This window comes from Sarcophilus harrisii, chromosome 6 (assembly GCF_902635505.1).
Source record: "Sarcophilus harrisii chromosome 6, mSarHar1.11, whole genome shotgun sequence".
NCBI lineage: Eukaryota > Metazoa > Chordata > Mammalia > Dasyuromorphia > Dasyuridae > Sarcophilus > Sarcophilus harrisii.
Genome location: NC_045431.1, coordinates 239,733,700 through 239,758,390, shown reverse-complemented (window position 1 = coordinate 239,758,390; position 24,691 = coordinate 239,733,700). Strand labels below are relative to the sequence as shown.

At 54.2% G+C, this 24,691-nt stretch overlaps 1 protein-coding gene across 1 annotated transcript; it reads right to left on the bottom strand.

The window, feature by feature from the left end:
- Window positions 1-11,659: 11,659 nt before the first annotated feature.
- On the bottom strand, window positions 11,660-22,678 carry C6H11orf24 (chromosome 6 C11orf24 homolog; the record flags this gene model as incomplete). Its single annotated transcript, XM_031942797.1, is given in 6 exon segments — window positions 11,660-13,184; window positions 13,684-13,800; window positions 15,929-16,105; window positions 16,107-16,189; window positions 22,297-22,483; window positions 22,486-22,678. Coding segments are annotated over 6 exon segments (1,797 nt in total), but the record flags the coding sequence as incomplete, so codon positions are not given.
- Window positions 22,679-24,691: the final 2,013 nt, after the last annotated feature.

Genomic DNA, 24,691 nt, shown 5'->3' with positions numbered 1-24,691 from the left:
TACACGTTAAATAGATTACAATAGATCTTGGATACAATATATGTGTGCAGAACCGAACAGTTTTCTTGTTGCTCAGGGAGAATTGGATTTAGAAGGTATAAGTAACCTGGGAAGAAGAACAAAAATGCAAGCAGTTTACATTCATTTCCTAGTGTTCTTTCTTTGGGTGTAGCTGGTTCTATCCATCCTTGATCAATTGAAACTAAGTCAGATCTTGTCTTTGTTGAAGAAATCCACTTCCTTCAGAATACATCCTCATACAGTATCGTTGTTGAGGTATATAATGATTTCCTGGTTCTGCCATTTCGCTCAGCATCAGTTCATGTAAGTCTTGCCAGTCCTCTCTGTATTCATCTTGCTGGTCATTTTTTACAGAACAATAATATTCCATAACATTCATATACCACAATTTACTCAACCATTCTCCAATTGATGGGCATCCATTCATTTTCCAGCTTCTGGCCACTACAAACAGGGCTGCCACAAACATTTTGGCACATACAGGTCCCTTTCCCTTTTTTAGTATCTCTTTGGGGTATAAGCCCAGTAGAGACACTGCTGGATCAAAGGGTATGCACAGTTTGATAACTTTTTGGGCATAGTTCCAAATTGCTCTCCAGAATGGCTGGATGTATTCCCAATTCCACCAACAATGTATCAGTGTCCCTGTTTTCCCACATCCCCTCCAACATTCTGCATTATCTTTCCCTGTCATTCTGGCCAATCTGACAGGCGTATAGTGGTATCTCAGAGTTGTCTTAATTTGCATTTCTCTGATCAATAGTGATTTGGAACACTCTTTCATATGAGTAGTAATAGTTTTAATTTCATCATCTGAAAATTGTCTGTTCATATCCTTTGACCATTTATCAATTGGAGAATGGCTTGATTTCTTATAAATTAGAGTCAATTCTCTATATATTTTGGAAATGAGTCCTTTATCAGAACCTTTGACTGTAAAAATGTTTTCCCAGTTTATTGTTTCCCTTCTAATCTTGCCTGCATTAGTTTTGTTTGTACAAAAACTTTTCAATTTGATATAATCAAAATTTTCAATTTTGTAGTCAATAGTGATCTCTAGTTCTTCTTTGGTCATAAATTCCTTCCTCTTCCACAGGTTTGAGAGGTAAACTATCCTATGCTCTTCCAATTTATTTATGATCTCATTCTTTATGCCTAGATCATGAACCCATTTTGACCTTATCTTGGTGTACGGTGTTAAGTGTGGGTCAATGCCTAGTTTCTGCCATACTAATTTCCAATTTTCCCAGCAATTTTTGTCAAATAATGCATTCTTATCCCAAAAATTGGGGTCTTTGGGTTTGTCAAACACTAGATAATTAAAGTTATTGGCTGTTTTGTCCTTTGAACCTAACCTATTCCATTGATCAACTAGTCTATTTCTTAGCCAATACCAGATAGTTTTAGTAACCGCTACCTTATAATATAATTTTAGATCTGGTACAGCTAGGCCGCCTTCATTTGATTTTTTTTCATTAATTCCCTTGAAATTCTTGACCTTTTGTTTTTCCATATGAACTTTGTTGTTATTTTTTCTAGGTCATCAAAATAGTTTTTGGGAAGTCTGATTGGTATAGCGCTAAATAAATAGATTAGTTTAGGTAGTATTGTCATCTTTATTATATTTGTTCACCCAATCCAAGAGCATTTAATATTTTTCCAGTTGGTTAGATCAGACTTAATTTGTGTGGAAAGTGTTTTGTAGTTTTGCTCATAAAGTTTCTGATTTTCCCTTGGCAGATAGATTCCTAAATATTTTATACTATCAGTAGTTACTTTAAATGGGATTTCTCTTTGTAACTCTGACTGTTGGATTTTGTTAGTGATATATAAGAATACTGATGACTTATGTGGGTTTATTTTATAACCAGCAACTTTGCTAAAATTGTGGATTATTTCTAATAACTTTTTAGTAGAGTCTCTGGGGTTCTCTATGTATACCATCATATCATCAGCAAAGAGTGATAATTTGGTTTCCTCATTGCCTATTCTTATTTCTTTAATATCTTTCTCAGTTCTTATTGCCAACGCTAGCATTTGTAATACAATATTAAATAGTAACGGTGATAGTGGGCAACCTTGTTTCACTTCTGATCTTATTAGGAATGGTTGCAGTTTGTCCCCATTACATATGATGCTTACTGCTGGTTTTAAATAGATGCTACTGATTATTTTAAGGAAAAGTCCATTTATTCCTATACTCTCAAGTGTTTTTAGATGCTTACTGCTGGTTTTAAATAGATGCTACTGATTATTTTAAGGAAAAGTCCATTTATTCCTATACTCTCAAGTGTTTTTAATAGGAATGGATGTTGGATTTTATCAAATGCTAAAAATGACAATTCTGCCTAAATTAATCTACTTATTCAGTGCCATATCAAACTACCAAAAATTATTTTACAGAGCTAGAAAAAGCCATAATAAAATTCATCAGAAAGAACAAAAAGTCAAAAATATCAAGGGATTTAATGAAAAAAATTACAAAAGAAGGTAGTTTAGCAATACCAGATTTCAATTTAATTTAGAAAGTAATAATCATCAAAACTATCTGGCATTGGCTAAGAAATAGAGTGGTGGATCAGTGGAATAAATTAGGTATACAAGACAAAGCAGTAAATGATCTTAATAACTTAGTGTTTGAAGAAAACTTTTGAACTAATATATTGTACAATGATGAACTATGAAAGACTTAGCTACTCTGATCAATATAGTGATCCAAAAAAAAAAAAGAGAGAACTGAAAAACTCTGAGTACAGATTGAAGCAGATTTTCTTTCACTTTCTTTATGTTTTTTATTTATCCCTTCTGCAACATGGTTAATGTGGAAATGTTTTGCATCACTTCATATATATAATGGATATTGTTTTTCTTGCCTTCTTAATAGGTGGGGGAGGTGTGGAATAAAGGGAGAAAATTTGGAAATAAAAGTAAAAAATTTAAAATATTTTAAATAAAATATTTTATTTTAAACTATATTTAATTATAATATATTTAGAAATATTTGTATAAAATATACTTTATAAAAAATAATAATAAAGAGAAGATACCAAAGGCTGGGAAAATGTTAAACTTTATTAGAAAAGAAAGGGGGAGAGAGAAGGAGGGAAGAAGAGAAGAAAAAGAGAAGAGAAGGAAGAGAGGGAGAAGGAGGAGGAGGAGTAAAGAAAAAGCAAGGAAGGAGGGAAGGCAAGAGGGAAAAAAAGAAAGCAAGGAAGGGAAGGTGTGTGGGAAGAAGGAAGTGACCAAGATAATATCACTCAATACCAATTCATGTTACCTTTCCAGCTTCACAACATTTTATTAAGTTTTTTTTAATATTTTCTGTTTTTTACAGCATTATAGCTATCTTCAGTATCCTTCCTCCTCCCAGAAAGTCATCCCATGTAACAAATGCTATTCTTTCAAAATTGTCAATTGATAGGCTGAAAAAAAACATGAAAATGTGTACTTTGTGGAACATCTGTGGACCTCCCCCTCCACTAAAGGTAGGTTGAGATTCTCTTTTCATCTCTGTTCATCTGAGTCCTGTTTAATCTTTAAATTTTCTCACATTTACTTTTGGGGTTTTTTGGTTTCTATTTCCATCATGGTAATCATTGGATATATTGTTTTCTTGGCTCTCTTACTTTGCTCCATATCTGTTCACGTTTCCAGTTTCTCTATATTCATCACATACATAATTTCTATTATGCTATAGCACAGAAATATTGCATTACATTCAGTATTCCCGAATTTGTTTGGCCACTCTCCAATTGATGGATATCTCCTTTGTGTCCAATTCTTTGCTGTCATAAAAAGTGCTACTTTAAACATTTTTTGATGTATAAAGGGACTGTCTTTTCTGGCTTACTTGGGGTATAAATCTAGGAAAAGAAGCTCTGGTACAAAGAGTATGGACATCTTAATTGCTTTATTTGCTTCATTCCAAACTGCTTTTCAGAATGGTTGTACCATTTCATAGCTCCCCCAATAATGTGCCAGTGTGCCTTTCATTTAACGACTCCTTTACATTGGCTATTGCCATAATTTGCCAGTGAGGATTCAGAGGGGCTAGGCTGAGTAGGAGTACATGGTGTGACCGAGTAACTCCTCCCTCCCCGGAGACTGGGAAACAAAGGCCGGATGGTCACTTAGGGGGATGGGCAGCCTTCTTAAAGCAAGGCTTCCACAGGGAATGGAGGGCTCACATCCTTGGGGTGCAGAATTCCATGCTCCTCCCCTCCTCCTCTCTCCTCCAGAAAGTCAGATACAGGAGAACAAGTAGACTAGAGCTCTGTCCTCCCAGCCGGGACATTGGGGGGTCTGGTGGCTGTCCCAAAACAATCGGGTCACTTCCATAAATGAATGGTCAGTGCCAGTTGGCCACAGGAGACAACTGGTAGAGCTCAGCCCCTCAGAACTCCCAGCCAGGAAATCCAAAGTTGATTTTTAAAGCAAAGACTCCCCTTATTCACAGGCTAAGGATGAAGGCCAATGCCCAGGCCAGATATGGCCTGGAGTAGTGGCAGTTGTTCCTCCTGGTCAGCGGCACTGGCAACTGTCTGGCCAAGGGGCCGAATTTGGACTCCAAGCTGGGATGTCTCTCAGAAAAGAGAGGTCACCCACAGCACGGGGTCAGGCTCTTTAGCCTGGCCCAAGAGACCTTGTCCTAGCTCCGTGGGCACCCACAAAAACACTAGACAGCCCTGTCGGAGAAGATCGGAGCTGGCTGGTTCTGAACTGGAAAACCCCAGAAGTTCTGGCAGGGAGCTCAGGCTTGAGTCCCCCATGGGCCTACAAGGAGCCCCCCAAAAGTGCTCCACAGCCTCAGCTAGAAGGTGTCCAAGGGGAGAACCCAGCCCCCTACAGCCCAAGGCACTGGAGCAACTCTCCTGGGCAGGAAGGCTACCCCGGGTTCTGCCCCTTGCAGCCAATCCCAATATGTGCAGCTTGTTTAACCCAAGGAAAGTCCTGTGCCCCCTCAGCCTCTCTGTGCTCCACATGCCATGTCCTTTGGGACCCTCTTTGGGGGATTCTCTGACCCAGTTGGGGAGCCCTGCTGAACCCAGCCTTGGGGACAACCAGAATGGCCCGCCTGTACCAGCCTATGGACACCATTCAGACCTAGCCTCCTCTGCCCCCATAGACCAGATGGACCCCTGTTCCATCTCCAACCATCACACCTTTGCCATGCCCGTGCCATGCCCAAAGAGCCCTTTCCTCACCAAGACTCGGCTCAGATCCTGTTTCTGCAGGAGATCCTGGCTGATTGTCCCAGCTTCTCACCTCTATCCCCTGTGCCCCTTAGCCTGGGGTGGGCATATGGAGGAGGGATGCCAGGGGGCAAGCTCTCTAAGGCCAGACTGCTTTCCCAAAGGGGAATGGCTGTCTGGGGAGGTTGTCTCTGTGCCAAGGCTGGATGGACACTTTAGGGGCTGCCGTGGAGCCTATTTCTGCCCAGTTGACAGTGGCTCGGGTGCCCAGGTCCCATCTGCCTCAGAGCCCCTAGGGGCCGGCTCCTGGGCTCTCAGAGGACACCAGGTGAAATTCCCCTGCGCTGAGGAGCTGAGCCCCTGCCTCCTGGTCGTGCCAGAAGGCTCCTTAGTCAGGCCAGGAGGCTCCATGCCCCCTCCTTATCACTCCATGTGCTCCTTCTCCATCCTTCCCTGTCTTGCATGTAGTTCCCTTCTGCCACAAGGCCTGTGGTCCACAGAGCCCCGGCCCTTCTTCCAGGAGCTTGGTCCCTGTCCGCCATCTTCCTCTCGTCCCCATTTCCAAGCCTCTCGCTGGGAGAATTCCACCCACACCCCGATTGTCCCGCTCCCTTCCCAGGAGCTGCTCCTCCACCGCACCTCAGCCAGACCCAGAGATAATCCAGCTGTCATCCATCTCACCGTTGCCCACAAATGCGCCTCCCCCACATTCAGGAATTGGGAAATCCCTTTATCTGACCATAATCTATTGGATTTCCACCTGTCCCCCAGCCTTCCCTCACATAGCCCTGTTCCTCATCCACACTGTGGCCTCCATCAGCTGTCCTTGGATCTTCTCCCAGGCTGCCTCCCCTGCCCTGGTCATGTTTTCTCCCTCGCTCGACTCCTCGGTGGCCAGTTCCACTCTGCACTGTCCTTCTCTGGAGTCCCTCGTCCCCTTATAATACTGCTGACGATGCCCTACCAAGCCTCCCCCTGGGATCCCTCCACTATCCTTCACTCTTACAAATGTGCTGCTGAACAGAGGAGGGAACATAGTGCCTGGATTCTGGGTGGGCTCCCCGTGGTTCTGTCATTTTCAGTCACGTCTGACTCCGAGACCCCGTTTTGGGTTTTCTTGGCAAAGATATTAAAATGGTTGGCTGTGTCCTTTTCTCTCTCATTTGGCAGGTGAGGGAACTGAGACAAACATGGTGAAGTGACTTTCCCAGGGTCACACAACTAGTAGGTATCTAAAACTGGATTTGAACTCAAGTCTTCTGGACTCCAGTCCCAGGACATCTGTCTGCCTGTCTATCTATCTATTTATCCATTGTCTGTCATTTATCTGTCTGTATCTATCTATCCATAGTCATCTATCTGTCATCATCTATCTGTCATCTATCTATCTATCCATCCATCTATCTATCTATCTATCTATTCTCTTGACTCTCCTCCTCCTTCCCTGACCATTTCTTCTCTGTCTCCTTTGCCAGATCCTCTTCTAGATCATGTCTCTGACTCTGACTGACCCTCAGGCTTATGTCCTGTTCCCCCTTCCCTTCTCCTTCTATACCATTTCACTTGGTGATCTCATCAGAACTTAATTATCATCCCTGTCCTAATGATTCTCAAATCTACCCATTCTGGCTCAATCTCTGTGCTATTTCTAGTCATATGGGAAAATGCTCTAAATCACACTTGATCAGAAAAAATGCAAATTAAGACAATTCTTATGTACCACCACACACCTCTCAGATTGGCTAAGATGACAGGAAAAGATAACGACGAATGTTGGAGGGGATGTGGGAAAACTGGGACACTGGTACATTGTTGGTGGAGTTGTGAACGAATCCAGCCATTTTGGAGAGCAGTTTGGAACTCTGCCCAAAGGGCCATCAAACTGTGCATCCCTTTGATCCAGCATTACTGAGTCTGTATCCCAAAGAGATCATAAAGGAGGGAAAAGGACCCAACATGTGCAAAAATGTTTGTAGTGACAAGGAACTAGAAATTGAGTGGATGTCTATCATTTTAGGAATGACCAAATAAGTTATGGAATATGAAAGCAATGGAATATTGTTCTATACAAATAACAAACAGGTTGATTTTAGAAAGGCTTGGAAAGATTTACATGGACTGATGCTGAGGGAAACAAGTAGAACCCAGGAATACAGAGAAATAGCAAGAATGGGATGGTCAACGACAACAGACTCCGTTTTTCTCAGTGCTTCGGTGATCCAAGGTGATCCCAACAGAACTTTGGAAGGAAAATGCCATCTACATCCAGAAAAAGAACTAAGGAGGCTGAATGCAAATCAACACAAGCGAGGTTCACTTCTTTTTTCTTGTTTTTTCTCTTTCTTGTGTTTTTTCCCTTTTTGTTCTGATTTTTTTTTCTCCCAACATGACTTATATGGAAATATGTAAGAAACAGACTTACATATATAAAAAAAAAATCCAAAACATACTTTCTTGCATCTGGAATTCTCCAGGAAGGACACGTGTGTTGCTTCTTGACACCAGAGACTTGTGGGCAAAGGCCTTTCATCAGTAACAGGATTGAGTTGGATCAAGTGGCCTCCGAGGATCCTCCCATGCGAGACTGGATGATAGGAATGGATCAAGAAATGGAATGTCTTAAATTCATGGGACCCAGAAATCCCACACGAAGTCAGAGAGCTCTGCTCTGGTAGTTTGTCTCCAAAATTCATGAATGCAAATTCTGCCCCACTTACGTAGGGGTACATGCCATGTTGTCATATAACCCAGGCTTTAAGCCCAGGGCATTGGGCTCCCGCTGCTTGGGTAGGGAGCTGACTGTGGAGTCATGTTGTCTGCTCGCCATTTGTGGGAATAAATTGTGGGGAAAAAAATTGCCTGTTATCCTCTGTTTGTCCTGGTCTTTTGTGTAACTAGTAACTGGGGAGTAAGAGGCCGAGCTAAAAAGTGTAAGCTTGAGGTGCCCTTCTCTTAGAAGGAGAGTGTGACCAGGAAACCCACTGACTTTTAAGCATAAACCCGCAGTGTTTAGTGTAAAGGGCAGGAACTCTGGAGAAGTATACTTAAGGCTCAGTATGAGGTGTTACCTCAGGGGAATTGGTAAGACAATGGTTATCTAGTTTAGCAAGGTGATTAACAGTTCTCTAGTTCACTGTGATGGATTTAATCCTACAACAAGGTGTGAACTCCGTGGAATTAAGGTAAAGATAAGATAATTTAGTTCTACAAGAGTGACACCTATGATGATGCTTGGAACAGAGTATATAAGGACCAGCAAGGACTGGAAGAGGGCGATTCCACCTTGGGCCGGCCTCTGGTGGCTCTGCTGCCTCCTGCCTCCCCCATGGAGAGCCAGGCCCATTCCGGAGGCCCCCGGAGGGCCGGCCCGGCCCCAGGCGAAGGAGGCAGACTGAGAAGGAGACAAGAAAGACTGGGCTTTATTCCTGACCGTTCTCCGGGTGACTATTCTGCTGAGACCGAGGCTGGTCGGGGACCCCCAGAGAGCAAGCCCGGCCGCTACAATTTAGGAGGGCTGAGAGCCGTCCCTCTAGTCCTGAGCGTTTCCCAGCCTTGCTTCCACAGGGCAGGGTCCCCATCTTCTCTTCCCACCCTTTAATGGGCAGGCTCCCCTTAAGCGTCTCCAGGACATGCCAAGGAAATGCCCGTCTCACGTGGGCCCCTCACACCTATTTCCATTCCTCCGCGGCTGCTGCCTTGATCCCGTCCCTTCCCCAGAGAACGTCGCCCCCTGTTTGCCCCCCCCCCCGGGGCTGGCACACGGCGGGAGCCCGCAGAGCAGATCTCGGTCCTGGGACGGGCCCTTGGGATGCCACCGGGGAGGGCAGCCTGGGATGGGGGGGGCGGGGCCTGGCTCTCTCTGCGGGCTGGGCTTCCGCCCCCGGGCTTTCCTCGGCCTGCGCCCTCCCCGTGTTTCTGAGGCTCCGGCACGTGGTGCAGAAAGTCGGCGCAGACTCCTCGGGGCCGGCCCAGGGCTGGGGCCCCCACAAAGCCCCGCCCCCAAAGTCAGCGAGAGCTTCCAGGAAACAGTCTAGAGGAATCGCCCGGAAGCAGAACCGGGCGGGCAGGGCGAAACCGGGCCGGGAGAGCAGAACCGGGCGGGGAGAGCGGAACCGGGAGGGCAGAGCAGAACCGGGCCGGGAGAGCGGAACCGGGCGGTGGGAGCGGAACCGGGCGGTGGGAGCAGAACCGGGCGGGCAGGGCGGAACCGGGCCGGGAGAGCAGAGCCGGGCGGTGGGAGCAGAACCGGGCCGTGGGAGCAGAACCCGGCGGCGGGAACAACCTCTGGCCTGTGGCGAGGGGCCATTTTCAACCTCGCCAACCGGAGGCGGAGCCGGCGCATTTCCCTTTTCTTGGGACGCCCCACAGGGGGCGCTGGCCAGGCCAGAGGGGGCCAGAGGAGTGACTCGGCTGTTACCTTCCCCTCCCCTAGGGGTCGCCCTGACTAGGGCGCGTTCCTTGTTGCCTCCTTTCCGAACGGAAGCCTGGGAGACGGCGGGCACGTGATCGGCAGCGCGCGCTCCCAGGCTGTCACACCTCGGCCAGCCCCGCGACGGGCGATGCGGCTCCGGGACCGGTCCGAGGCTGCCGCCTCGGGGTTAATTTAATTCCTCATCGGGACCAACCCCCCTTGTTCTTATGTTTAGAAACGGCCGCGAGCACCGGCCTCAGCGCCCCGCCCCCCACGGCTCAGCGGCCGCCCGCGCGAGGAGCTCGGATCCCGGTTCCGGGGCTGGGCGGCGGGTTTGTTTTCATTAAGTCTCGTTAATTAGGACCTTCTCCTTCTGGACACAGCCCAACGCTGCAAGCTCCATAGACCCCAGGGCGGTGCAGACACGTTTTCCGCGCACCGGGAAACCAAAAAGTCGGTGCGACTCCCTTCAAGGCCTCGGCCGGAGAGTCAGGCTGGGCAGGTGCAAAGGAGAATTGCCCCCCCCCCCCCCCCCCCCCCCCCCCCCCCCCCCCCCCCCCCCCCCCCCCCCCCCCCCCCCCCCCCCCCCCCCCCCCCCCCCCCCCCCCCCCCCCCCCCCCCCCCGCCGGTCCCCAGGGCGGCAGCCCCTCCCTTCGGGACCCCTCCCCCTCCCCCCGCCGGTCCCCAGGGTGGCAGCCCCTCCCTTCGGGACCCCTCCCCCTCCTCCTCCCCCCCGGACCAGTCCTTCTGGGACAGCGTTAGGATTCTTTAAGCCTCCTCGATCCCTCCCTGGGCTGGGTCCGTGCACCGAGGACCCCCCAGCAGGACTCGGAACCATGGAGTTGGCCCCAGAAGGGTCATTCCTCAGGGGCCATGTGGGCCAAAGGCAGCCAGTGCCGGAGCCGCTGCCCCCCATCTCGCTGCCTGCCTAACACGCGGGCGCCTCATGCTTCCTCCCCCTGCCCACGAACCCGCCGCCCCCGCCGCCCTCTCTCACCCTGGGCCGGCTCGGGAGCACGGACCTCGCTGCCCCAGCCTCTCCACAAGCTCGGGCCCCAGCGGACATTTCGAGCTGGGCGTCGCGGCTATTTCAGAACAAAAGCACCTGCACCTTCCAGCCCTTCTTCCCGCCAACTTCTCGGTCCGCCCCGAGCCCCAGGCTGGGGATGGTCCCGCCCATTACTGAGCCGTGGCCTGGCCACCCCCCCCCCCCCCCCCGCCCCCCCCCCCCCCCCCCCCCCCCCCCCCCCCCCCCCCCCGGAAATGAAGCAACCTGTTTGTTTCTTGCTCTCAGTCCCGGTCTTAAGTGTCTCTCTAGCAAAGTACAACTTTGGATTAAATGATCTCAAAATCTCTTTAATTCACACCGAAAAACTCTTAAAGGCCCAGAACCTGTTCAGGTCCCTGGGTTTTGGAGGATCCTGGGAAGTGGGAGGAAAGCCAAAAAGGGGAGAAGGAAGGGGAAGGCAGGGGATGGGCTGAGTCTCTCAGGGTTCAGAGGTCACTGGGAGGTCAGGACTGTTGGATGCATCAGAGTAAATGAAGATAACCTCGGGAGGTCGGGGAGGGGTGGGAAGGCCCAGGGGTTCAGCCAGAAAAGACCCCAGTCCTGCGGAAGCCTCAGTGACCAGAGTGATCAGAGGGCGCTGGCTCGGGTAGAGGCCACCACAAAGTAGCTGCCTTGAGCTGCCCATGATAAAAGGCCTGGACTGACCAAGCCGAGCTTGGGCAGCTGGGCAACAAATGGCAAAACCAGGACACCCCCAAATGAATGTCGATTACGGTTGGTCTGGAATCCGCAGGCCCCCAAAGCCAGGGCCACCTCCACGCCTGGGGGGGGGGCTACCACTTGGGAGGACAGGGCCTGAAATTTCAGCAGGAAGCTTTCGGGTCACTGTCCCTCTGGGCTCAGCAAGGGTGGCAGGGAGACCGGCAGGGACAGCGGGCGGCCTCCTGCTCAGGCCGCCCCTGGGAAAACCTTGCCAGCCAAAGGAGGGGAGGATAACTCAAAATGAGGGGCAAGGAGACAGTCGCCTCTCCAGGACCTCAAGTTTTATTAAATGAGTGCTTACAAAAATAAACCATATTACTCATTATACATCTCCAAAAGGGTCTGACTTCAAGGAAGGTTGGCAGCACACTGTATTACATAAATAGAATTAAGCTCAGAAAGAAAAAGTCCATCAGAACCCCACAAACTTGGCTGCTGGTATTCTGACCAAGACACTGAAAATGACAGAATGAGAAAAAGCAACCAAGAGGGGTCTGGAAGCAGCACCCGATCTGGTACAATGATTGCTAACCTGCCCTGGCCCTTGGTCAACATGATTCTTAAAATGATAAAGGAAGCGGCGATTCTTTAGTAATGGTGGAATTAGATAGAAATTAAATCCTTTTAAGTAGCTGGCGTTTCTCCTAAATTGCACCAAAATCATTTGGAAGCACTTGGTTTGGTCTTAGGCAAACTGAAAACAAGGGGGGAGGGGAGCTCCGCCACCCCAAGCCATCGCATCCCCCCCCTCACATTTCCGAGTCTGCGTACATGCCATTGATTAAATAGTCCACCTGCGTATAGTCCTTCTTCTTATAGCTCTCGTAGGCCTGCATGGCCAACAGGACCAGGACGGCCAGGAACAAGAGGGTGCCGGCGAAGAGCACGGCCAAGAGTAAGTTCTTTTTGACTAAATACTGGGCAAAGGGTGAAGTGACGATCGGCACATACTGGCTTTCCGTGCCCGTCTCCAGAGATGGCTCGGGCACTGTGGGCGACACCGGCCTCAGGCCGGTCGGCAGAGGAGCACTTCCTGGAGCCTGCGAGGGGCCCGGACTCCCTGCAGCCCGGGCAGCCGAGGTCAGAACGGTGGTTGTCATCGTCCTGGGGCTGGTCGCCTGAGGAGTGGAAGGTGCAGTTTCTGGTTTGGGGGAGGACACTGCCCTTGTGCTGGTGGAGAGGGTGGGAGTTCTCCTAAATGTGGCTGCTGAGGTTTGGGAGCTGGGGGGAGCCAGGGATGGAGTGATCACCGGCACTTGTGGATCAGATGGCACGCCCGCGGACCCAGCTTTGATCAAGGTCAGCGTGCCCTGCATTGGGATCCCCCCAGAAGGCGGGGTCAGAGCCTGGCTGGGGGGGCCACCAGCAGAGCCATTAGCTGCTTTTGGCTCAGGGACTGCGACTCCCGCCATGGTAGTCCTCGAACTGTTGTGGTCTTGTGTTGCTGGCAGGGGGGCAGCTTGGGTCCTTTGGGTCAGTGCTGGCCCTATGGACACCTCCTCGGTGGTTCTCTGTACCCAGGGTGTGAGAGTGGCCGAAGGCCTGCCCGTTGTAGCCGCTGAGACGAAGCCCAGAGAGGAGTTGCCCAGGCTGGTGCCGTTCGGAGGCGAGCTCCCAAGTTCTGTCAGGTTGCCCCAGGCTCCCGGGAGAGGTCCAGGGGTCTGGGACAGCTCTGTGGACTGCTGGGCGGTCTGGTTGTAGGCAGGACCCGGGGAGGTCCCCGATTCACTGACAGTGAGCCAAGTTTCTGTGGTGGTGAAGTTCCACTTCCCATGATGTGATTCAAATTCTTCAAAAAATAAAACAAAAAACCCTCAAACTCTGTGATTTTATTTTACAAAAAGGCTTTCCACAAGGACCTTTAAAGCCATAGTTCTCAATGGGATTTGTTCCATAGCAGATGGGCCCTCTACTCAGAATGCTGTGCTTAAACAAACTTTTAAAACCTTAGGAAACGTTACATTAATGTATATCCTAGGTTAAGAGCCCCTCCCTTAGAGGCTCCTTTCTCCCCCTGAAGTCTGGGCCTGTGGCAGTCAGGAGGCTGGGCCGGGCCCCCCAAGGGAGCTTGTGCCAAGCTTGGCTCTGCAGGGCCTGCTCCCCAGGGCCCTAAGGTCCGTACAGTGACCTCTGCTGCCTCTTTTGCCTGGCTGTGACTCCAGCTTCCCTTAGTCTGAGGGCCCGAGTTCCAGCCCCACAGTCCCAGGGGCCCCCTGCAGTCTCCGCTCTCCTGGCTCCCTCCTAGACACTGTTTAGACTTTCTACTGAGCCCCCAGATGCCCAGGTACCTGTGACGAGTTCTTGGATCTCCTGAGAGCTGACATTTTGGCACAGCACCAGCTGTGGACAGTCGAGGATGACACAAGGTTGCGGCTCCCCTGGGGACCACCTGCAGAAAAGCTGACCTATGGGAAAGGCAGAGACCCCGGTGTGGGTGAAGGAAAACCACTGCGGCCCAGCACACAAAGAACAAGGCCCGGCCCGGCCCACGAAGGTCCCCACTGGTGAGGGCTGCAGGGGTGCTGGGGGGCCCTTCCCCGCTGTGGCCCCACTCAGCTCCTCTGAACAAAGATTGGGGTGCTGGGGCCCAAGCCCTTCTGGTCCCCCCACCCACACACCTAGAGCTAGAAAAGGTGCATCCAACAAGGGAGGGCCTGGTGGGGGCAAGGCTGGACCCGGGCCTGCCTCTACTCCCCAAACTGTGACATCAGAGCCCAGCACTCAGATTTGGGAGAAGGCATCTGTAGCCCCAGAAAACGCCTGCCCCCTTCCCTTTCAGAGGCGGGAGGCTGTGAGGGCGGATCAGAGCAGATCCTGGCCAAGTCCTGGCCTTCTGACCTTGTGCAGAGGGAGGGGGAAGGGTGACTCTCTCCCCTCCCCAGGCCCTTCCTCCTGGACACTCTAGGACCCAGAATTCCAAAGCTCCATGGGAGGAGCCCTGCCTTTCCCCTCCCCTACAGGTTCCTTGAGGGCAGGCAACCCAGTACAGCGCCTGGCACCTAAAAGGCCCAAGAGAGGAGGTCAGGAGTGAAGGCAGAAATGAGACACTGGTCCACAGTCTGGGCGAGAAGAATGACGCCCCACACAAATGAGGAGAGCGAGGGATTGTGGAGAAGGGAGGAGAATGGGAACGGTCTGGAAGGCAGAACGGGCAGCTCTGATGACATTGAACCAAAAAGGGTTTGCCCAGAACCGAGATGAGGAGGGACGCAGAAAGCTGGGGAAGCCTTACAGCCAGCGACTCCGATAAAGACCTCGTCTCCAATCTAGATCAAGTGTGGCGTCTAAGCTACAAGAATACAAGTCACTCCGCAAGTGACAAATGGTCAAAGGACATGAACGGACAACTTTCAGACAAAGAAACTAAAGCCATCTCTAGTCATGTGAAAAAAATGCTCTAAATCACTATTAATGAGAAATGCAAATTAAGACAATTCTGAGGTAGCACTTTGCACCTCTCAGAACAGCGGAGATGGCAAATGTTGGAGGGGATGCGGGAAAACCGGGACACTGATGCATTGTGGGTGGAGCTGTGAGGGATCCAGCCGCTCTGGAGAGCAGTTTGGAACTCCGCCCGAAGGGCTCTCAAACGTGAATCCCTTTGACCCAGCAGGGTCTCTGCTGGGCCTGAATCCCAAAGAGAGCTCAACAAAGGGGAAAAGGGGCCCACATGTGCAAAGATGTTTGTAGCAGCTCTTTTTATGATAGCAAGAAACTGGAAACTGCGTGGATGCCCATCAGCGGAGAATGGCTGGACAAGGCATGGCAGATGAAGGCAAAGAAACATCACTGTGCACAATGAAGAACAGCTGATTGTAGAAAGGCCTGGGAAGATTTACACGAACTGATGCTGGGAGAAAGGAGCAGAGCCAGGACTACGTTCTACAGATGATCAGCTACCACAGACGTGGTTCTTCTCACAGGCCAGCGAGCCAAGGCAATGCCAATAGACTGCACAGAAAACGCCATCCGCCTCCAGAGAGAGAACCACGGAGGCTGAAGGTGAATCAGCACACGCTCTGTTCACTTCTTTTCCCTTTTTTCTATTTTGTTCTCTCATGGCTTTTCCCTTTTGTTCTGATTTTTCTCTCTCAATGGGAATCATAAGGAAACCGTGTAAAAATAAAAATATACACGTATAACTAAAAAATGTTTTTACATGTAACAGGTAAACACAAAAATTTAAATTAGAAATCAAGACATAATAAAACAAAAGGTGGCAATAAAGATGCAATGAAGTCCTTTCTCCCTAACATCTCTGATGTCGAGGAGTACAAGTGCTTCCTCATTACAGATGGGAAAGCTGAGGCTCAGTCAGAGACAGAGACAGTCAGGGACAGAGACGGGATGTGAACGGGCTTCCCTCACTCCAGAGGCGGGCAGCAGCAAGCTGCCCGAGGTCACATCCCTCGGTGTGTCACCCTCTCGGTGCCGACCTGTCCTTAATTAAGATCTGGCCAAAGAGGGGAAGCCAGGCTGCTGGGGGTGGGCACACCCAGGCCTCAGGCTCCTGGTCCGGGGGCATTGGCTCACCTGTTCTGTTGCCAGCTGTCGGGGGTAGGTCTCTGCACACTTGCTGGCACTGATCTTTGCTTGTGGCTGTCTGCACCCCAAGCACCCAGGCCGGGCTCTTTCTCAAGGAGCTCTGCTGGTCTGACCAGGACAAGGACAAGGAAGAAAGCAGAAGGCAGGCCGCGGGGGCCCACATCTTGAGGGCGGGTGCTCCAGGCGTGGCGTGGTGGTCTCCAAAGCCCCCAGGGAGGGAGGACTGGCTGCTGCTCAACCTTGAGACATCTGTGAACAAGAGGCACGGCGTTAGGAAGGCCTTCCTGGGAAGGGCGCATCTGTCCCTGGCCAGGAACCCACAGGGAAGGGCACCACTTTCTCTGGGCGCCCCAGGGGGGAAGGGAGGTGCTCTGTAAGGGAGACCCGACTTCTAGACACACAGTCCCAGGAGGCAGCAAAGCCCAAGGTCCGCTCCGGGGTGAGAGCCTGCCCGGCTGTGGGATCCCAGACAAGGTGCCCGATCCCTCCCAGCCTCCATCTTCTTGTCTGTAAAATGGGAATAAGCAGCCTCCCATACCCCTGGACTGCCACACATAAAGCGTTTTGCAAACCTGAGAGTGGGCAGCACCAGCAGGAATTGGCTGCCACAAAGACCTGCCCGACCATTCGAGACCCCGTCTGGGGTTTTCTTGGCAGAGACATTGGAGGGATTTACCCTCTTCAACTTGTTTTACAGATGAGGAAACTGAGTCAAATGTTTGCCTAGGATCACCCAGCTAGGAAGTGCCTGAGGTTGGGTTTGAACTCAGGAGTATTGGGCCTGAGTGGAGGTCACTCTAGCGCCACTGAGTGGCCCTCATTCTCTGCCACCCCCATGTCACTCAAGAAGCGGGGGGTCCCTTAGTCTCTCTGCAGTAACCCTCAAAGCCCCTTCCCTTCCATTGGGCTCTCAAATAAGAACTGGGCGGAGACGGAGCAGGCGGGTCAGTGGGTGACTAGGTAGAGGAGGGAGAAGTGCTGGAAAGAGACAATCAACAGGTATAGGTGATCCCCAGCTAAAAAGGACTCAGAAACTGGGTGTTTGTAATCTCCCCCAGAAAGGACCCAGAAATTGAGCATGTGAAGCCCTGCTAGAGCGCAGAAACTGGGTGCTTCGGCTCAGGGAAAGGCTCAGAGGAGAAGGCACCGGCTGGGGTGGGGTGGGGTGGAGGTATCTTATTTAAAAGAAGGACCTGCTTTGGTTCTTGCTTTTGTCCCCAGCAGTGGGTTCTTGGGCCTCCGGCCTGGTGGGGGATGCCAGCTGACCAGACCGGCTGGGCTCCTTCCAGGCCCGGCCCCAAGGCCACCTCTGCTTTAAGTTTCCTCCAAGAAACCCCCAGACTAATATGGAAAGGTGCCCCGTGGGGAAGGCAGCAAGGGAGAAAACGGAGAACACGTGTGACAAAAACAAACGCCGAGAACTCTCTTTACGCGGAACGCTGTATTCTGGCCGGATTTCGTTGTCTATGTGGGCCCCCAGAGCCCACGGGATGTAGCAGATGCTTATGGGCAGAATCCAACGAAGAAACGCTCCTCGAGCAACTGGTGTGGGTCTGGTAACACCCCAGGAGCCACTGGAGGTGAGTCACCAGTCCAGGGTCACCCCTGGTGCAAAGTCTGGTGGCAGGAAACTGCCACATGGGCTGGGAAGGGGCCATACTGACCTGGAAGTCAAAGGGAGAGGGAAGGCGCGCTAGGAGTCATGGCTTCCACTTCTTGCCAGTGGACCCGAGTCAGCGGGGTGGAGGGAAGCACGAGGTGGGGAGCCAGGTGAGGGTAGGGCTCGGAGGCTGGGGGAGGACTTTGGACAGGCTCCGATAAGGATCTGCTAAATCAACTTTCTCTTCTCCCTCCTCAATCCCACTGATCCTGGAGTCCGGAGGATCACTCACCCCCCATGGTTGGAGCCTTTCCTCCCCTCCTCCCCTCCTCCCACTGGCCCCAGTGTGGCCGTACCTGGCACGGTTGCCAGTGGCTCAGCCCCCCCCCCCAGATGCCAGGCCTGCACCCTCCTGCGTCCCCCTGGCTATAGGAACCAGCTCCCATGCTGCCTTCCCCTCTTCCCAGGTGCTGAGAAATATGGGGACCCTAGATGGGCAAATCTTTCACAGATGGTGGGCAAGAGGCAGTGTGGCCCAGAGGTCGGGGGTGGGCCAAAAAAACGACCCATACGGCTCATGGGATGCTCCAGGCCAAGGGGTTGAGCTTGGGCTGCCCCCAGAGAACCAGGCTGCATGTAACGACAAATAAAACCCCAGCAGCCTGCAGCCCCCAGTGGGACCCCCCGCCCTGCTAAGTCAGCCTCCCAAAGGAGAAGAGCATGGTGTCCTCAGGGATTTATAGCAGCTCTTTCCATGGTGGTGGTGAACTGCAAATGGAGGGGGGGGCGTGCTTTGGGCTGAACCAACTGTGCTGAGCGGCTGCCGTGGAACCTCTCGTGCTGCTCAGAAGCAGAACCGGGAGGAGACGGCTCCCAGCAGCAGCAACATGGCGCGGCCTTCGACTGGGAGCCATGCAGCTCTGCTCAGCAGCGCGGCGATCCAGGACGTTCCCAAGGACTCACGGGAAAAGCTGCTCCCCTCCCGAGAGAAAGTCTGAATGCAGATTGAAGCACAGCTTTTCAACTTTATTTTTCTTGGGTATTTTTTTTTTGGGGGGGGGGGGTCAGTCCACATTTTCTTTCACAACATAATAGGAAAATGCTTCACGTGACCACAGGCACCATACGTGTAAAGATCAAAGTGCTCGTCTAGAACGAGAATCGAACTAGAAATACATTGATCTCCAACAAAACTCTGTCTATTCCCTGGAAAACCCGGCCCTCCTCCAACTCCCTTTTCTCTCCAGACGGGAAGGTCTGCACCCTGGTCATCCTTGACTCCTCCATCTTCCCCCAGCAGCTGCCAACGCCTCGCTCTATCTCCACAGCCCTTACCCGGCCCTCTCCCCTCCGTTGGCACATCTCTGCCTCAAGCCCTTATCATCTTGTAACAGACTTCCTGCCTCCGTTCTCTCCTCTCCAACCTTTCCACAAAACCTCCCAACCCCCAATTTGATATTTAAAAACCAAACCAAACATGAAAAGGTAAAACTTTGTCACCTCCTTAGCCCCAGACCTTCTGTGGCTCCCTACTGCCCCTAGGATAAGGCTCTGTGAGACAGAGACCTCCCGGGGCACCCCGTCTGTGACCTTCCTCCCTGCTCTCACCCCCAAGCCTTCCCTTCTCACCCATGGCCCCAGCAGGGCCGCCATCTTGGCCATGAGCATATGGTGCCCTTACTTGGTCCCTGTTAAGGGCCACACAGACGGGCCCTGTCTGGGTTTTCTCCTGGTGGGTCCAGGACCTCAGAGCGCTTGCACAAAGAAGCCCATCAATCGGCTGAACGGCCCCGGGGCCTCACCTGAGGGCCCAAGCCCCTGCATGGGGCGGACAGTGGAGCCCCCGCACCCCGGAGATCTCCACTCAGGATGACTTACTCAGAGCAGCCTCCCCCCTGCAGCCTCCAGGCCCGACCTCTCCCACCCCCCATTTCCAGCAGAGCCCGGCGCCTTGTCCCGGGTCACCCCGCCGTCATGAACGACTCTGATCTTTGCCCGGATGCTCAGCAGGACTTTGGTCCAGGCCCTGACCAGGCAGGGATGGCACCGGCCGCTCGCTCTGCCCGTGGTCAGAGGGCAGACATTGGGGGTCACACCCGCTTCTGTGAGTGAAGGCTCCTTGTCCCCCACTCCCTGCCCCCGCACAAAGGGGCCATTCAGCCAACACGGATGACTGAAAGAATCAATGCTTGTTGAATAAATGCTGCTTCTCATCTATCACTTCCCTCCTGGGCAACCTCTGCCCCTACAGCGAGTACCACTCTTCCATCTCACCATCCCCCATCCTTGGGCACGGGCTCCCGGCTCCCATGTCTGAGCAGAGTCGGGGGCTGAGGGAGCGAGGGGGAGGCAGGCTGGGAAGGGCGGGGGTGGAATGGGGGAAGGGCCCGGGTATCATGCCAGAGTGAGGAGGCTGGAGCCAGCTGCCCCCACCCAGAGCAACGTCGCACTTTTGTTCCATACAAAGCCTCGTATCCAGTAGGTGCTCCGTAAATGTTTCTCTGATTGCTTGCACTGGCTCAAAGGCACGTGGGGCTTGTGGCCAGGACACCGACAGTGGCTCAGGTCCCCTCCTAATCCCTTTTTCTCCACCTCGGCCCCAATGGCTGCAAAAAGCAGGGGGGAAACTAGGGGCTGAAAGCGAGGCGGGGGTTGGTGAGATGCCCCCACCTTGTGGAGGCTGTAACGGGGACACTGGTCAAGCTGCCACATCAGCGGGAGTGTCTGAGGTCCCCAGAACTTGGGCAGGAGGCGAGGGACCCCTTTGGGGTACAGGGAGCGATGGGACCTCCTGGGAGGGCTCTGCTGGTGTGCGTGGCCCCCATGAGCGCTTCTTTGGGCCTCTGTGGCCCGGGCACTGGGAGGCAAACCAAAGGATCCAGGGGGAGGGAAGAATTCTGGGCCTGACACAGTGCACGCCCCCCGGCCCAGGAGCCGGGACCTGCTCACTCCTGGGAGAAGAGGAGACTCTCCAGCCTTTGGGATGTCAGGGAGAATGAATGGGGGAAAGATGGAGGCGGGAGCTCCCCAGCTGGGCTAGGTGTGTGGAGGGGCAGGAACAGGGTCCAGAGAAGGAGCAGAAGCAGCAGCGCATGGGAAGCAGGTTCTGAGGCACCTCCGAGGGGAGCTTGGGAAGGAGCCGCCGAGATGTCCCAGGAAGGGCCTGGGGCAGCCAGGGGAGGAGAGCCAGTCCCCCTCCTACCCCGAGGCCCCTCTGCCAGTTTGGCGGCCGGGAGCTCCTGTTCTGAACAGTGTGAACTAACCCTGAGGCGGGCACCTGGGGGGAGCACTGGGGGGAGGACACAGAGGCCCACCCACTCCGCACACGCCCACCTGGAGGCAGCAGGTTCTCCTGTTCCCCCCAACCCACTTCCTGGGATCCCCGCCCCCCTCAAGGCCCCGAGTGTCCCTTTGGAGCCGGGGTCACCACCTGCCTGCGCCCGCCTCTAACAGGGACTCTGGGGGTCGCCCCTGAATGCCAGCCTTGGTGCCCAGGCAGCTTCTGCGCTTTTCTCCCCCATTCGGGGGGTGCCACACGGAAGCCTCTGACGGCCTTCGGGCAGGAGCCGCCCAGAAGACGAGGGGGGTGGAATCTTCCCTGCGGGGACGCGGGAGCCCACGGGAGCCCACGGGACAGGAAGAGGGGCCCGAGGGAAGGTGAGTGAGCCGGCCCCGACAGAGGAGCCCGGGAAGGGCCCCCAGGACTGCAGAGATGCCAAAGGCCGAGGCCACCTGACAGGATGGAGCGCGCGGCAGCGGCAGTGGGGGGAGGGGACTGTGGGGGGCGCTGTCTGAGGAGACACTGGCCCCGTGGGGGGAGGGGACGGGGGATGGAGCCCAGCCCCGGGGTCAGGGCCCTGCACACGGCGGGCGCCGCTCCGTTTGATGCTGGGTTGGAGGGAGGATCAGCAGAGGCCGGTGGGTGGTGACGAGAAGGTCCCCAGGGAACGACAGGGAAGGTGAGGGGGGAGGCCCCTAGGGATCCATGGGGAAGGGTGGTGAAGGATCCCGGGGCTGAGGCCTTACACACTTACCCGGTGCCCGCCCCGTGGGTGGCACCGGGCGGGCGCAGGGAGCAGGGGCAGCTCATGGAGCTCTGGGGACACGGACAGCACTGAGTGAGGAGGAGGAGGAGGAGCTGCCAGGGCCCAGCAAGCACCAAGGGCACCGTGTGCCAGGCCTGGGGGGCCAGTCTGTGCCTCGGAGATCCCAGGGCACCGGGGCCTGGCGACCCCGGAGGGACTGGGGGAGAGGTGGGGCGGGCGCCGGCGGGGGGCGGGGGGCGGGCGCCGGGCCAACTGGAGCCGATGTCACGGGCGTCAGGGGAAGCAAAGCCCCTCCCCCCCGCCCCCCGCCCCCCGCCAGCTCCCTGCTCGGCCCTCCTCCCTGGCAAGGGCTAACGGGGCTCCGAGGCCCCCTCACCCGGCAACTCCCGCCAGAGCCCGGCCAGTGCGAGCTGGAGGCAGACCATGAGGCAGAGGCCCTGGGTTCAAATCCTGCCTGACAAGCGGCACCCATGTGGCCCAAGTGCAGCATGCCCCCCCGGGCCTCAGTTTCCCCAGCTGTCGAGCGTCGGACCAGGGGACCCTCAGCACCCATCCCAGCCCCGGCTCCACGCGCAGCTCGAGCCGGTCTAGGAGGCTTTGGCCAAGTCTCGCGAGAGAACGCGGAACCCCCTCCCCAGCCCCCCCCCCGCCCGCGACCACCTCCCTCCCGTCTCCCCTGGCAACGGCGCCGGCATCAGCGCGGCTCTTACCGGGCGCGGCCCCGGGGAGGAGCGGCCGCTGCCACCTGCGGGCTGCAGGCGGCGCGGGAGGACACGGGGTCGGAGCGTGGCGGGCGCACGACCGGCCGCGGGCGCCAGGGAGCCCCGGGCCTCGGCCTTGGCCTCGGCCCCAGCTCTGGGCCCGCCCCGCCCCGCCCCGGAAAAGACGTCACCCCAGCCGGAAATCCAGGGCGCGCCCGGCCCCGCCCCGCAGGGCGCCACGTCCGCGGAGGGAGGGAGAGCCGGCCTCATCGCGTCCCCGGAGCAACCTCCGCAAGGGCCGGGGGGCTCCCGCTCTCGATACCGCCGCCGGAGGCCGGTCCAAGGCCCGCGCCGGAAGTGAGGTGGACGGAACCCCGCGGCGCTGCGGTCGTCACCGGAAGCGGACAGGGGCGTGCCGGAAGTGAATGGGATGTCCCGGAAGTGGGCGGGGCCTGGACGAGGCTACCAGTCCCGGGACGCCGGGTGAGCGGCTGGGGGGGGCGGTCAGCCTAGGGTCCCGGGCGGAGGCGGCAGCGGCTGCCTTGGCATCCTCGCGGTACGGAGGAGGAAACCGAGGCCCAGAGAAGTCGCGTCTGGAGCCTAGGGTCGCCCCGCGAGAGTCGGGCCCCGAGATCCGGGAGTTTCTTAGTGGGAGGGTGCCCTGGGCAGCGGGGCCGCGCGCGCTCCCGGATATCCGGGCCTCGTCCGTCCCGTGCGCCCCAAACCACAGGGCCCGCCCCGGGGCGCTTCGAGGCCTCCACCCCTCTAGGGGCGCTCCCGCACTGGCGCTTCCCTTGGGAGCAGCCCTGGGCGTTGCGGCTCTGGGGGGATGGGCCCGGGGCGGGCTATTGTTGACTTATCCCGCCCCTGCGGTCAGCACCGCCCGGGGCCGGTCAGAGCTCCCGTGCCGGAGCCCGGGCCCTGACAGTCTGGGCGAGGGGGGAAGCGTCTTAAAACGGCCCCAAGAGGTTTCCCTTTCGTTCAGCTTTCTCTCACATGATTCACGCCATTCAATGTGATCATTAGAAAAGGTTATTTCTTAACAAAAAAGAAGGAACACGTGTAACCAGGAAAAAGGTAAAAAACATAAACAAGCAGCCGGGCGTGGCCTGGAGGAGGCTTTTTCAGTTAGTTTTCTAGGTGGCGTGTGATGGGGAGAAAGCAAAAGCAGCTTGGAAGCGGGAAGGCACCGGGTGCTGTATTGTCTGGACCGAGAGGCGTGCGGCAAAGGTCCTAGACCGGAGAAGCGAAAGCCCATGGGGGAGAAGAGAGTAAATGCCCCGAAATATTCCCCATGATCACAGTCGTCCCCAAGGGGGATGGGGGAGATCCCCAAAGATCCTGGTGGGGCAGAAGCGCCTCCCTGCGGGATTTCCCTTCTCCCGCAGCGCACTTCGCACAGAGGACAGGCCTTTCGGGCAGGGGGTCTCTGGAGGGCTCTGAAATGCCGACTGTAACCGAGACCCTAGGGGCTTTTGGAGAAGACAATCAAGAGAAACCAACGCGGTAGAATGTCACCAACGTTAGGAATGACTGGAAGGTGGAAAAGAACACACAAAGACGTTCCATCTGGGGTTGGAAGTGCTGGGGAAAGCAGGCTGCTGGCTGTGCCCGGGGGCCTCTGCGCACTTGTCTGGCCTTCCTGGAAAGCGACCTGGAGTTTGCCCTTGCAAGTGAGGAACCGATAGCCTTTGACCCAGCAACAACTGCCAGGGCTGTGACCCAGAGGGATTAAAGAAAGATCAATGAGGAGATTCCAATCACTGAGGGGCCCAGCGAATGATGGTGTATGATGAAACGTGCCGCCCCCTACCAGACAGGGAGGGCGTATTGAGACTGAGAATGTGGCCTGAGAAAATGTGAGCCTGAGAGTAAAACTGAATTTTTAAAATGTGGCGTTAGCTCTATGGAATATTATTGTGCTATGAGGAACGCTGTAAAGATTGATTTCTGAGATGTCTGGCGATGCTCAGCTCGATTAACGCTAAATGAACTGAGCAGAACCAGGAGCGAGACACAACATCGGAAAGACAAACAATTCTGAAAGGCAAGGACTCTGGTCAGCACAGTGGCCAACCACCGCTCTCTCCCTGCTGACAGAAGGGATGGATTGACCCGTTTTTGGACACGGCCAAGATGAGAATTTGTTTTTGCTTGACTATGTGTATTTGTTACAAGGATGTCCTTCCCCCAGTGGGAGTGGGGTGGTTGGTTGGTTGGTTGGTGGGAAGGAGGGGGGAAAAAAAGTGAGAATTGGAAAAAAAAAATAAAGTCTTAATAATGCAACTTATTATGTGATTGTGGACAAATTGTCTTGTCGTTTTGTCAGCCCCTCTCTCCCTCTGGGTTCCAGGATCCAATCCAAAATGCTCCATTGGGACTTCAAAGCTCTTCATAATCTGGG